The 12,749-nt window shown below is 35.4% G+C and overlaps 1 protein-coding gene across 1 annotated transcript; it reads right to left on the bottom strand.

Annotated features, from left to right (window-relative positions):
• Positions 1-1,906: 1,906 nt before the first annotated feature.
• LOC126892868 (uncharacterized) lies at positions 1,907-9,157 on the bottom strand. Its single transcript, XM_050662686.1, has 3 exons — positions 8,728-9,157; positions 5,085-7,146; positions 1,907-2,108 (listed from the first exon to the last, which is right to left on the bottom strand). The coding sequence occupies exons 1-3, from the start codon at positions 9,155-9,157 to the stop codon at positions 1,907-1,909; spliced, it is 2,694 nt and encodes an 897-aa protein (XP_050518643.1).
• Between the last annotated feature and the right edge of the window lie 3,592 nt (positions 9,158-12,749).

Here is a 12,749-nt window from a genome sequence, read left to right on the forward strand (position 1 = left end):
ACAGACCCCTGAGGTAAACCGTTACATACTGTGTGTGGACCATGTAATACGTTATTATGATCACGTAAAAATATTTTTCTATTATGAAAGATACTTAAGATATTGGTACATACAGTTTTATTAATTCCAATTTTTTCCATCTTTTTTGATAAAATATTTAGGTCAACTACATCATAGGCCCCTGTTAGATCTATGAATAAACATAATGTATATAGGTTTCTGGAAAAACTTATTTGTATATCTGAAACTAAGTGACTCACCGCATCTATTGTTCCCCGTCCTCTGCGAAAACCATATTGAATGCTTGGTAAAAGGGATCTATATTCCACAAAATGTTCTAATCTAAACTTAATTAATCTTTCGAATGTTTTGGTCACGCATGATATTAACGAGATTGGGCGGTATGATGATGGAATTTCTGGATCTTTATAAGGTTTAAGTAACAGACAAATTATAATATTTTTAAAGCAGTCATAATATTTTTGTTTCCTCCACCAGTCATAAAATAATTGCAAAAGAAAATTTTTAGCAGAATATGGTAAGTTATAAATTATTTTATAAGTAAAGCCATCTAACCCGGGAGCTGTGTTCCGACTATTTTTGATCGCTAAATCCAATTCGTCCATTGTGAAAGAAGTAGTCAATTCATCTTCATCATTAAATGGGAATTTGTTAACTGATTTAATCACAAAATTAGAAGCAGAAGGAGGACCTATTTTGTTTAGTATTTCCTCTATTAATTTTTTTGAAAGAGGTTTTTTGGGACAATGAAAATTTTTATTATTCACAGCTTTAACGAACTTCCAAATTTCAGTTAGTGGTGTATTTTTATTAAGTTTATTTAGGAAGTTAATCCAGCTACAACGTTGTTTGTTTTTAAATAAACGTTTAGCTTGGGCAGCTACGTTTTTATAAACTAAATAATTATTATGATTGGACAGAATTCTATAATTTTTTAAGGCCGTTTTCCGTTTTTCTACCATCTTACTACATTCCTGATCCCACCAAATTGGTCTTGGGGAAATGGGAGTAAAAGATTTTTTAACAGGCATAGACCGAGTCGCTGCATTGGAAATCATTTCGAAAAATGTTGATGCATTACTTGTGTTATTTTCAGTAAGTAACTGAGTAACATCTTTTTCCAAGAGTGTTTGGAATAATTCCCAGTCTGCGCATGTGTCATTCCACTTAGTGGATGGGTTTATTGAAAAATTTGAAGGCTTAATTTGGATGTCGATAGCTATTGGGTAGTGGTCCGATCCCATAGTGTCATCTAAAACCGTCCAAGTTAATTTATCAACTAAAAAATGAGAGGTTAATGTTATGTCAACAGCTGAATGATTTCCACTAGAGTTAATTCTAGTGGGAGTACCATCGTTTAATACAACAAGGTCTAGATGATCTATTGCATCTACTAAAATTTTACCATGTCGATCATCAGGTATAGGTCCCCACCTATCATGGTGCGCATTAAAGTCTCCGCAAAAAAGAGTATGGGACTTGAACTGCTGAAATAATTGTAGCCAGTCGGTAAAATTGACAATCACGTCAGGTGGTCGGTAAATAGACACTATTGATAAGTTTATAGAAGGTAAAGTAATTGCGCACACTTCTAAATCTATGTTTAACGGCTGGATGATATTAACCTCTTTAAAACCGAGCCCTTGCGCTACAAAAATACCAACGCCACCATAACCATCAACTCTACATTTTTTAACTAAATTGAACCCTTTCAAAAAAAAGTTTTCGTCAGGCTTAAGCCATAGTTCTGATATAACAATGATGTCAATAGTTGTACTGTTAACAAAATTAATTAAACTTGCTTTATTTGATTTTAAAGATCTGCAGTTCCACTGCAAAATATATAGTTTGTCTTTTTTAATATTATGGTCAGGAATCGGGAAGCTTAATAATATTCGGATTCAGATCCACTAATATTAATGTCCATTCCATCTGTGTGATTGTCGGTATCAAACATATTATTAACAAATTCTCTTATATCTGATTCTGCAAAAGAAACTGGGCTAGACGGAAAACTTTTTTGAAGTTGTTTAACGAATGTAGATAGTATAAGTACTGACTTTTCTTTATAGTTCATATATTCGTCCCTATAAGGATTAGGAAGAACAGTATTAGCATTTGATTTTAATTGGGGGGTTTTTTTTATTGGTGACATTTCTGTAGTGGGAGATAGTGGGGAAGGTTTTCGTTTTTTGGAAGTAGGAATATTTGTTTTGATAAAGGGTTTCCTTAATACGGCTGAAGAACTCTGAGAAGATGTTTGCCTTACTTCAGGCAATGGTGGAAAGTTGTTAATATTATTTAACACCGAGAACCTGTTATTCGTAATAATTTTGGCATAGGAAGGATTTACATACATATTTTCAGCATCTTTAAAGGAAATGTTTTCCTGAGCCATAATATGTTTAATTTGTTTTTGTTTTGTGAAAATAGGGCATTTACGGGAGATTGAAGTGTGTTCACTGTTTTTACAGTAAATACAAACATTTTCTGATTGACACTCATCTTCCAGATGATCCAAACCTGTGCATTTTTTGCATCTGCTTTCTTTAGATTTGCACTGTCTGGCCGAATGGCCATAACGCAAACATTTAAAGCATTGGACAACCGGTTGTACATAAGGTTCTACTTGAAAGTTACAAAGATTAATTTGTATAAAAAACTCTAACAAGAAGTAAAACCACTTCTATGTAAATTGGTATATTTATTAAAACTTAAAAATCCCAATGGATTGAATAAAAATGTCCAATTCAGAACGTTTTCAGACCTATCGGTCCATCATCAGTGAATGTGCATACTTGCTAAATAGCCCCAGAACCAAACAATGGTTGAATTTAAAATTCAATTTACATTATTGAAGAAAAATACTACATAAATATTTCGAGAGATTAATTAAATTATTCTCGGAAAAGTATTTCCAGGCGCTGGCTCAAAATATATAATATTAGTTTAGACGCGCGCACCCTTTTTTTTTTTACACTAAAAAGATTCGTTGATCTCGATTTAGTTTATAGGCGTTCAAAGATAGTTATTGGTAGAAATAAACAAACTCACCCTGCGCTGTGGTTGCTTCTGGTTGTTTTTTCTTATCTGGCCAGATAGGTATCCTTGTGTAGCTGTTTGAGGTAACCTACATACGGTTTGCGAAAAACTGTTTTATAAACACATAGATACGCGCACTATTTTACGCACTTTTGGCTCAGTAAAGCCGGTAGAATTTTTTTGGCGGTAAATTTTTCACGTGGATGACGCGGACCCGTTAATGAGAAGTGTTTTTAGTTATTCACTCCTCGAGATTGAAGAAGAAAGTGATCGATGCAACGTGGTTAAGTCTTTTTCGGGAAGGGAGGAACGCTTCGCGCCAGAAAAAATAATACTTATATACGCCGCTAGAGTCTGCGGTTCACTTAGGGGTTATTTTACGAGGGAGCGTCTGAAATTATTATTTTGGACGCTGGTTAAAATTTGTATTTTAACATATTGCCGGGGGGCGCCATGAGCGAGTACGCCTCTGGTTATGTAGTAGTGTTAATAATATAGAAAGTGAAATATAAAAATTGAAACATTCTGAGATACCCTCGTAACAACTAGTGATTTTTTTTTTTGGCTAAGTAACATATTTATTATAATTAGTATCTAACGCATAAAGGATTGAAAATCAATAAAAATTAATGAGTTTACCTAAATGACTAACCTAGAAAGACAAAAAATTAAATAAAAATTACTGAACTAGTAATTGCATGGTAATACTGCAATCTTTCTAATAGCTCGCAAGTAGTCGCCGTTGGAGGAATGAACCCTGACTGTGCGAATGAGATTGTCCCTACCAGGGAGTACCTCGGTCACTTTTGCCAATGGCCAAAGTAGAGGAGGTGTATTGTCGTCTTTTAATAAGACAATATCACCTACTTGTACAGGATTGGTAGGTACCGTCCATTTTGGTCGGTGTTGGAGAAGATTCAAGTAATCCACTTTCCACCGTTGCCAAAAATTCTGTTGGATCCGGCTCACTTGTTGATAAATAGTGAGACGGTTTTGAGGTATATCAGAAAGTGTAGGCTCAGGAGGTGCAGTCAAGCTCTGTCCTACTAAGAAATGACCTGGGGTCAAAGCTGTTAGGTCATTGACGTCATTAGAGAGTTTGGTAATAGGTCTAGAATTAAGGATAGCTTCAACTTGACAGAGAATTGTATAGAATATCTCAAAAGTAAAGTGGGAATTCCCAATCAACCTATATAAATGGTACTTAGCACTCTTGATGCCAACTTCATGTAGTCCGAATTGAGAGGGATTACGAGGAACGCCAAACTTAAATTTAATAAAATTCTGGGTACAGAAGTCTTGAATTTGACGAGTATTATCCTGATTTAGAAAAAATTCATGAAGTTGTTTTAATTGATTACGACCACCGTAGAAGTTGGTCGCGTTGTCTGACCAAATGATGCTGGGAGTTGACCTTCTAGCGATAAACCTCTTGAGGGTAAGAAGAAATGCATCAGCAGACAGTCCAGTGACCAGTTCTAAATGAACACATTTGGTGGTCATACAAATGAAAAAAGCAATATATACTTTATAGAGTTTAGCATTTTTTTAAAGGCGAGGCTTTGACAAGAAAAAATCCACCATAGTCAATGGAGACTCTTTCGAAAGGTCGGCTAGATAAGACACGATCTGGATGAACATCTGCCATTTGTTGAAAATAATTAGGAGTCATGAATCTAAAACAATTGATGCAATTATGAATGACTTTCTTGGTTTGTCGAAGACCATCAAGGGGCCAGTATTTCAATCGTATATGAGATAAAGTGGTTTGTGCGCCTGCGTGGCACAGCTTTTTGTGTTGCTGTTCAATCATCAGAGCAATAATACGATTCTTAGAAGGAAGGAGAATTGGATGCTTTTGTGAATAGCTTATGGAAGCGAAACGTAACCTGCCACCTACTCGTAACAGTTTATCATTTTCATCGATAAAGGGATTCAGGGCTCTGATGGCTTTATTGGAGACAGACAGCCGTTTGGACAATTCATGAATCTCCTTAGTGAAAGAAATGGATTGAATATACTTGAGAACAAGGCAAGTAGAAAATTCAATTTCCTCCACGGAAAGTACATCAGTATCTATAGCAGTGTGATTTGATTTTGCTTTAAGATTGGAAACAAATCTAAGAACATAGGCTAGGGATCTTTGAATTTTTGTGAAAGATGAACAACGATTAAATAAATCATCCAAGGTGTCATTTGACTGAGCAGTAACAGTGACATTTAAGGAAACTTGATTTTTTCTTAATTCAGGTAATTCCCCATTCCATTTTTTAATCTGAAATAGTGAGTAATCGATTTCCGGTTTAATTAGAAATTTCGGACCATGAAGCCACAGATCAGTAAGTTCAGCATTAGAACAAATAGATTTTGCTCTGGAGGGCAGATCCGCTGGATTTTGTTTCGACTCAACGTGGTGAAATTGATAAGATTCACTGAGGGAACGTATCTTTATGACTCGAGACTGTACAAACTGATTGTAGAGAAACTTAGATGTAGTTACCCAGGTCAGGGCTATTGTACTGTCCGAGAAGAGATGAGTTTCAGAAATTTTTAAATCTTTCTGTAAGATACCTTGTGAGCGGTGAGTTAACTGGATTCCTAATAGAATGGCGGACAGCTCTAATCTTGGGATAGTTAGTTTGTTTTTTTTTTGGGGAGCGATTTTTGTCTTGGATGTGACAAGTCTCACCGAGACGGTAGAGTCGTCATAAGTGACTCGGAGATACACGCAGGCAGCGTAGATGTCCTGAGAAGCATCACAGAAGGTAATAAGCTGAGTTAAGATAACCTTTTTATCTAGGACTAAGCATCTAGGAAATTTTGTTAGATTTATGGATTGGAATTTCGTTAGAAGAGATTGCCAATCAGAAAGAATTTTATCATTGGTAATGGGGGTGTCCCAATCTAGTGACAATGACCAAATCCTTTGCAACAGAAGTTTTGAATATACAAGAGTTGGTGAAAGAAGCCCTAAAGGGTCGAATAAACGAGAGACATAACTAAGAATTTTTCTCTTAGTAATTGGCGATGTTACCTCGCATACAGGAGGCTTGAATGAAAAAGTATCCTGATCAGGTGACCAAATAATACCTAATATCTTGTCTGAGGAACCAGCCAGGCTTAACTTAATTTCTGGAGTTGGAATCAACTTATGTTTTTTAAGAAATTCTGGATGGTTCGAGCTTAATTTATGGAGCTGAAAGCCGTGCTTACTCAACAAGGAACTTAACTGAAAGTGGAGAGTCTCAATTTCTTCTAAATTGTTACCACCAGATAGTACATCGTCCATATAGGTAGAGTTGAGCAAGGTTTTTGCCGCAGATGGATGTGAAATTGCATGAGTATCAGCAATGTGTTTTAATACACGAGTGGCTAAGAAAGGGGACGAGGATAAACCAAAGGGTAATCGGTTGAAACGAAAACACTGAAGTTTGTCATCCTGTTTATCCCTCCATAGAAAGTTGAGAAGGAAAGTTTCTTGTTCATTTATGGAAATTTGCAGAAACATATGCTTAATGTCAGCTGCTAGTATATACTTGTAGTGGCGAAAAGTGATTAAGATATCAAAAAGTTCTGGTTGCACCGTGAAGCCTTTATCTAGAACCTGATTTAAACAAATACCTGATGTGGACTTGTTGTTGGGATCAAAGACAATTCTCACGGGAGTGGTGGAGCTTGTTTTTATTATAGGAAAGTGAGGCAGAAAATAATTGAATTTTCCGTCAAAATTTCTTACTTGAAGAGGAACGTCTGAGACTAAACCTTGAGAATGGTAATCTTGAATAATTTTAGAATAGCTTTGCAACAGGACAGGGTCTGAATGCAATTTTTTCTCCAAATAAAAGAATCGTTTTTTAGCTGTGATAAAGGAATTTCCCATGTGTAGGTCATCAACAGAGTGTTTTAAGTTTAGATTAACTTGATATCGACCTGAAGGCAAAATCTTAACAGTTTTCAGAAAAAGTAATTCAGATGGATGATTTTCAACAGATTCAGAAATAGGAGGGTTGACTTCTTCGGATTCCCAGAATTTTTGAACAATCTGAGAGAGATTTTCATCAGTGGTTTGAGATTCAGGTGATTCTGGAGTAGAAGACAGTGTCGTACATGTAACCAAATTATTTACATATTGAGAGGTACCATGCTTGCTTTTTATACAATTTTCAGGAATGCGGCCAGAGATGATAAAACCGAATATAGTGTTCTGCAGAATTGGTAGACCAGTACCTAAACGAATAATTTGACCTAGTATAATATCTCCATAGTAATCAGCACCGAGTAAAATATCAATGTCTGAAGTGATATGGAATTGAGAGTCAGCTAGTTCCATTTCTTGTGGAATTTTTAGTTTGTTGGCCATAATTGGCAATTGTGGCAGACAGTTTGTAATTTTAGGTAGAATGGAACAAGAAATGTCCAACCTTGAATCATTTGTGGAAGAATAGATAGTCAGATTAGCGGTTGATTTGGAAACCGAGACAGTTTGATTTACTCCGGTGATCTGTAACTGCTTGTTAAAGGTGGGAGTGCTTAGCTGATTAATAAGATTTTGTGTAACAAATGTAACTTGACTTGCTTGATCGAGAAGCGCCTTTACATAAATTCTTTTCCCACTGGGGGCAAGGAGGTATACCTGTATGGTACTTAGAAGGACAACAGGTGTGTTGACCGTATTAGCTGACAACACGTGTGACATAGAAGATTGGGATGGGTGCGTGTTGTCTCTATCCTGATTTTGTGAAGAAGAAGGTCTATTATTTGAATTAGTTAGTTCATTGTACGTGTTTGGATTTATTGGATCACGTTGGGGAGAAGAAGAATTTTTTCTCATATCAAAATGTAAATAGCTATGGTGCTTGCCACCGCAGTGGGAACAAGTTGTCTTACTTAGACATTTTGGAACGGAATGACTTGAACCAAGGCAGTTATAACAGAGATCATGTTGTTTGACGAACATGCTCTTGGCTCGTGGTGTGAGTTCTTTGAAATCCCTACAGATGTAGATGGAATGGTTACCTTTACAGTAGGGGCATAGTCTAGACTTAGAATTATTGAAGGAGTTCGTTTGTTGGTTGTCGTGTTGGTTATTAGTGGTGTGATATGAATGTCTTACTTCCTTGGAAGTTTGTGATTTGTAATTATTTTGGGACTTGGACGAAGAAGAAGATTGCAGATTTTCCAAATGGTTGGCTCTGATATTTATATTTGCTAGAAACTTTGAAAACTCTATGACCTTGTCAGCATCAGGGGCAAATTCCATTGAACGCAATGTGGCTTGGTCAAGCTTCTGTGAAGTAATGTGAATTAGGATTAAATTTAATAATTCATCGGATGTCTTATTGAGATTAAGCAAAGCCTTGTAGCTATTTGAAACAGAAATATGAAATTCTCTTAACTGGGAGGAATTGGCATGATTGTTCAAGGGTTTAGCTTCAACAATGCCTGAAATTAGATCTCTAATAAGAATGCGATCATTAGTATATCGAGCTTTCAGGGTATCTAAGGCGATGGTATAATTAGTCTCAATCAATGGAATATTTTCTATTAAGCGGTAAGCATCGTCCCTGAGTAGATTTCTTAAGTAAATAAATTTTTCGATGTTAGTGAGGGTTTCATCTTGATCAATGATGCTGAGAAAGGTTTGGTAGAAGAATTGAAACTCACTTAATTTTCCGGAAAAATTATTGATACGAAGTTCCGGGAGCTTGACAGTTCTCTGTTTGGTGGTGGCATTTTGAGTAATTTGAGTAGAAGGAGACGGGACATTGGGATTTGGGACACTAGATATTTCAGATGTTGTAGAACTTGTAGGTGGAGTTAGGAGGCTTTCGAGTTTTTCCTCAAGTAAAGAAATGCATTTATAATATTTTTTTACTATCGGATCTACGTCTTCAGTAGTAGCTAGCTCTGCAGCGAGAAGATTAGTTGCGTCATTATAGGTACGAAAAGCATCTCTGAGTTGACAAAGTATTTCCTTAATCATATATTTAGTTAGAGAAGCTAAGTCAGTTTCTACACTACTACATAATCTAGTTAAATCTAATTTACTGGCAGTTTTGGACCTCGTTAATTTGTTAATTTGTCCCTGTTCCATTGTGATAATTTATTTTAATTGGTAATCGATAATAAATGTTTAATATAAGAATTATTTAAGATATTAAAGAGTCTTTTTTTTGTAAAAATGTGTAAATATTATCAAACGCACCCCCGTATGTCAGTGGAAAATTCTTTAGCGTTGTTAGAGCAAAGTGATTTGTACGTGTTGTGACGTAGGTGGTTTCTTCGTAGTACCACGTGACCGATGGAATATTCCGTCAAGTCGTAGGGAAAGAATCGAAAACGAAAATACCGTTATAAGATGGCGCGCGGCGAGATTTTGCAAATGAATACAAGATTTTTTTCTTTTTTACGCAAATTAGAAATGGCTAATTATCCGGCTAGTAACGAAGGACCACTAGATACTTATGAAGAAAAATACTACATAAATATTTCGAGAGATTAATTAAATTATTCTCGGAAAAGTATTTCCAGGCGCTGGCTCAAAATATATAATATTAGTTTAGACGCGCGCACCCTTTTTTTTTTTACACTAAAAAGATTCGTTGATCTCGATTTAGTTTATAGGCGTTCAAAGATAGTTATTGGTAGAAATAAACAAACTCACCCTGCGCTGTGGTTGCTTCTGGTTGTTTTTTCTTATCTGGCCAGATAGGTATCCTTGTGTAGCTGTTTGAGGTAACCTACATACGGTTTGCGAAAAACTGTTTTATAAACACATAGATACGCGCACTATTTTACGCACTTTTGGCTCAGTAAAGCCGGTAGAATTTTTTTGGCGGTAAATTTTTCACGTGGATGACGCGGACCCGTTAATGAGAAGTGTTTTTAGTTATTCACTCCTCGAGATTGAAGAAGAAAGTGATCGATGCAACGTGGTTAAGTCTTTTTCGGGAAGGGAGGAACGCTTCGCGCCAGAAAAAATAATACTTATATACGCCGCTAGAGTCTGCGGTTCACTTAGGGGTTATTTTACGAGGGAGCGTCTGAAATTATTATTTTGGACGCTGGTTAAAATTTGTATTTTAACAATTATTTAAAAATAATATTAAACAGGCTAAACGCCGATGTTACAGGATATTGCCTATGGGAACATGGTGAAACCCTACCAAAACCTCAATCAACCATCTTAGGCCAACTTTGACTATAAAGTGACTAGTAAAGACTTTATAGTCAAAGTTGGCCTAAGATGGTTGATTGAGGTTTTGGTAGGGTTTCACCATGTTCCCATAGGCAATATCCTGTAACATCGGCGTTTAGCCTGTTTAATATTATTTTTAAATAATGTAAATTGAATTTTAAATTCAACCATTGTTTGGTTCTGGGGGCTATTTAGCAAGTATGCACATTCACTGATGATGGACCGATAGGTCTGAAAACGTTCTGAATTGGACATTTTTATTCAATCCATTGGGATTTTTAAGTTTTAATAAATATACCAATTTACATAGAAGTGGTTTTACTTCTTGTTAGAGTTTTTTAACTATATGGTATACAGCCAACCTAGGGAACCTCCCTTTTAGATTAATTTGTATGTTTTGTGGGATTTAATTGCCCAGAAATTGTACTATAATCATTTGTCTGTTAACTAAACTGGAATTTCCGTCTGAGTCTATAATTTTTCTTTTCATTCTTTGAACGCTTACAATTTGTTTATTGGAAATGATGGCTTTTAGTAGATACTCCTCGGAGAAAGTCGTATCAACCATTCTGACGATGCCTTTTTTATGGGTGTAAAATTTAGGGATATATGCTACTAAGTTATTTTGATTTATAACATAATGATTTACTAGCGAATTAGCGGATTCCATAGTTTTAAATATGACTTTTACGCGGTTTATTCCTACCGATTTTATATCCTCCACTTGTTTACTTAATTTCTCCTCCGGGAGTATATAGTGACCAATTTTAATTGGGAAAAGCCTTCCAATATGTTTTTCTTTACTTTCCACCAAAACAAAATAAGGACCTTTATCGCCTGGTCTATAACGATTTTCTAAATCAATAATATTATTATAACTAGAATCAATATTTTCTTTTTCAGTATTGTTCGGACAATTATTTAAATTTAAATCGGGCGGTTTCCCGCCCGTATTTTCCCCCATGGTTTATAAAATATTAGAAATGTTTTTAAATAATATTTGTAAATAAAATATATAAATCGTAAAATCAAAACCAAACTCTTAAATATAAATAGGAAACAATAGTTGAAATACTAGGTATTTCAATTAAAATATAATTAGCAGGTAATATACTTATCTCAGCAAAAAGTAAAAATACCAGCACACGAATTTATGTCCGCACTATTAGACTGATGAATTCGAACTGCCATTGCAACTGACCTAATAAAAATATTTGTAAAATAAAATATTTTTAAAAGATTTTTAATTGAAAAACTTATTAGTCCATTTTCCTGGTGACACCTCTAAGGCTTCTACAATATGCAAGCCAAATGGATGCTGCAGTGAAGACAAAAGGGAAGGAATTCTACACTATGCAACTCACAACCCCCGTCTGCAGCTTGGTAAAGTTCCAACGGAAAATGGACCTAGTTACTCTGTAGCAGTAATACTAATATAAAAATAAAAATGTATACCATTTTTATTCAGTTGCAATGCGAAGCCAAAACCGTCTTAATTTTTACTCAGATTAGAGAGTGCAACCAGCACTCTTATCGACGATTTCACCTATTGTTAGAGGCTCTTCAGAGAATGCATAGGCTGCTTTCTCTAATCCTGGTAAAAATTTTGGTACCCCATTGCATGGGGGAATAATATGTCGAAAAATTTTTACCAGGATTAGAGAAAGCAGCCTATGCATTCTCTGAAGAGCCTCTAACAAGAGGTGAAATCGTCGATAAGAGTGCTGGTTGCACTCTCTAATCTGATTAAAAATTAAGACGGTTTTGGCTTCGCATTGCAACTGAATAAAAATGGTATAAATTTTTATTTTTATATTAGTATTACTCCTATAGAGTAACTAGGTCCATTTTCCGCTGGAACTTTACCACGCTGCAGACGGGGGTTGTGAGTTGCATAGTGTAGAATTCCTTCCCTTTTGTCTTCACTGCAGCATCCATTTGGCTTGCATATTGTAGAAGCCTTGGAGGTGTCATCAAGAAAATGGACTAATAAGTTTTTCAATTAAAAATCTTTTAAAAATATTTTATTTTACAAATATTTTTATTAGGTTGAAAAACTTAGTCTTTACTTATAATTTCTTAATTTATAAGAAGTGGAGCAGTAGGCGGTAATGTACCTGATGTCCCAATAAGAATGGCTCTCGGCCATATCTCAGGAAACGTTTATAGTACAATTTTGAGGAAAACATATCTACAACAAAAGTTGCCTCGGGAAAAGCCTGGAAATTATTTTCATAATTGTGGGTCCACCGCTAGAGACCGTAATTGAATATCATAAATTAAATAATCAAAATTTTTTAAATTTACCTAATAAAAGGGCACTGGAAATCCAATCATCGTATTTTTCATAAAATTCTGCGCATATTTGATTTCACAAGTTTAAGTCTACCTTTGCAAATAAGAGGTGGGAGTGAGTGGGAACCTTCTTATGAAACAATGGCTGTAAGTCCGGTTCTGTGTAATCGAATTTTGCATACTTTTTCTTGTT

Source organism: Diabrotica virgifera, chromosome 9 (assembly GCF_917563875.1).
Source record: "Diabrotica virgifera virgifera chromosome 9, PGI_DIABVI_V3a".
Taxonomy (NCBI): domain Eukaryota; kingdom Metazoa; phylum Arthropoda; class Insecta; order Coleoptera; family Chrysomelidae; genus Diabrotica; species Diabrotica virgifera.

Excerpts from the sequence above, each read along its gene's own strand:
- LOC126892868 (XM_050662686.1), bottom strand. The coding sequence starts at position 9,157 with ATGGAACAGGGACAAATTAACAAATTAACGAGGTCCAAAACTGCCAGT. Across the intron at positions 7,147-8,727 it reads TAATTTTTCCGGAAAATTAA|AATCACCTGAATCTCAAACC; the intron begins GTGAGTTTCAAT and ends CTTCTACTCCAG. Across the intron at positions 2,109-5,084 it reads TCTACTTGCCTTGTTCTCAA|GGACGAATATATGAACTATA; the intron begins GTATATTCAATC and ends TAATCCTTATAG.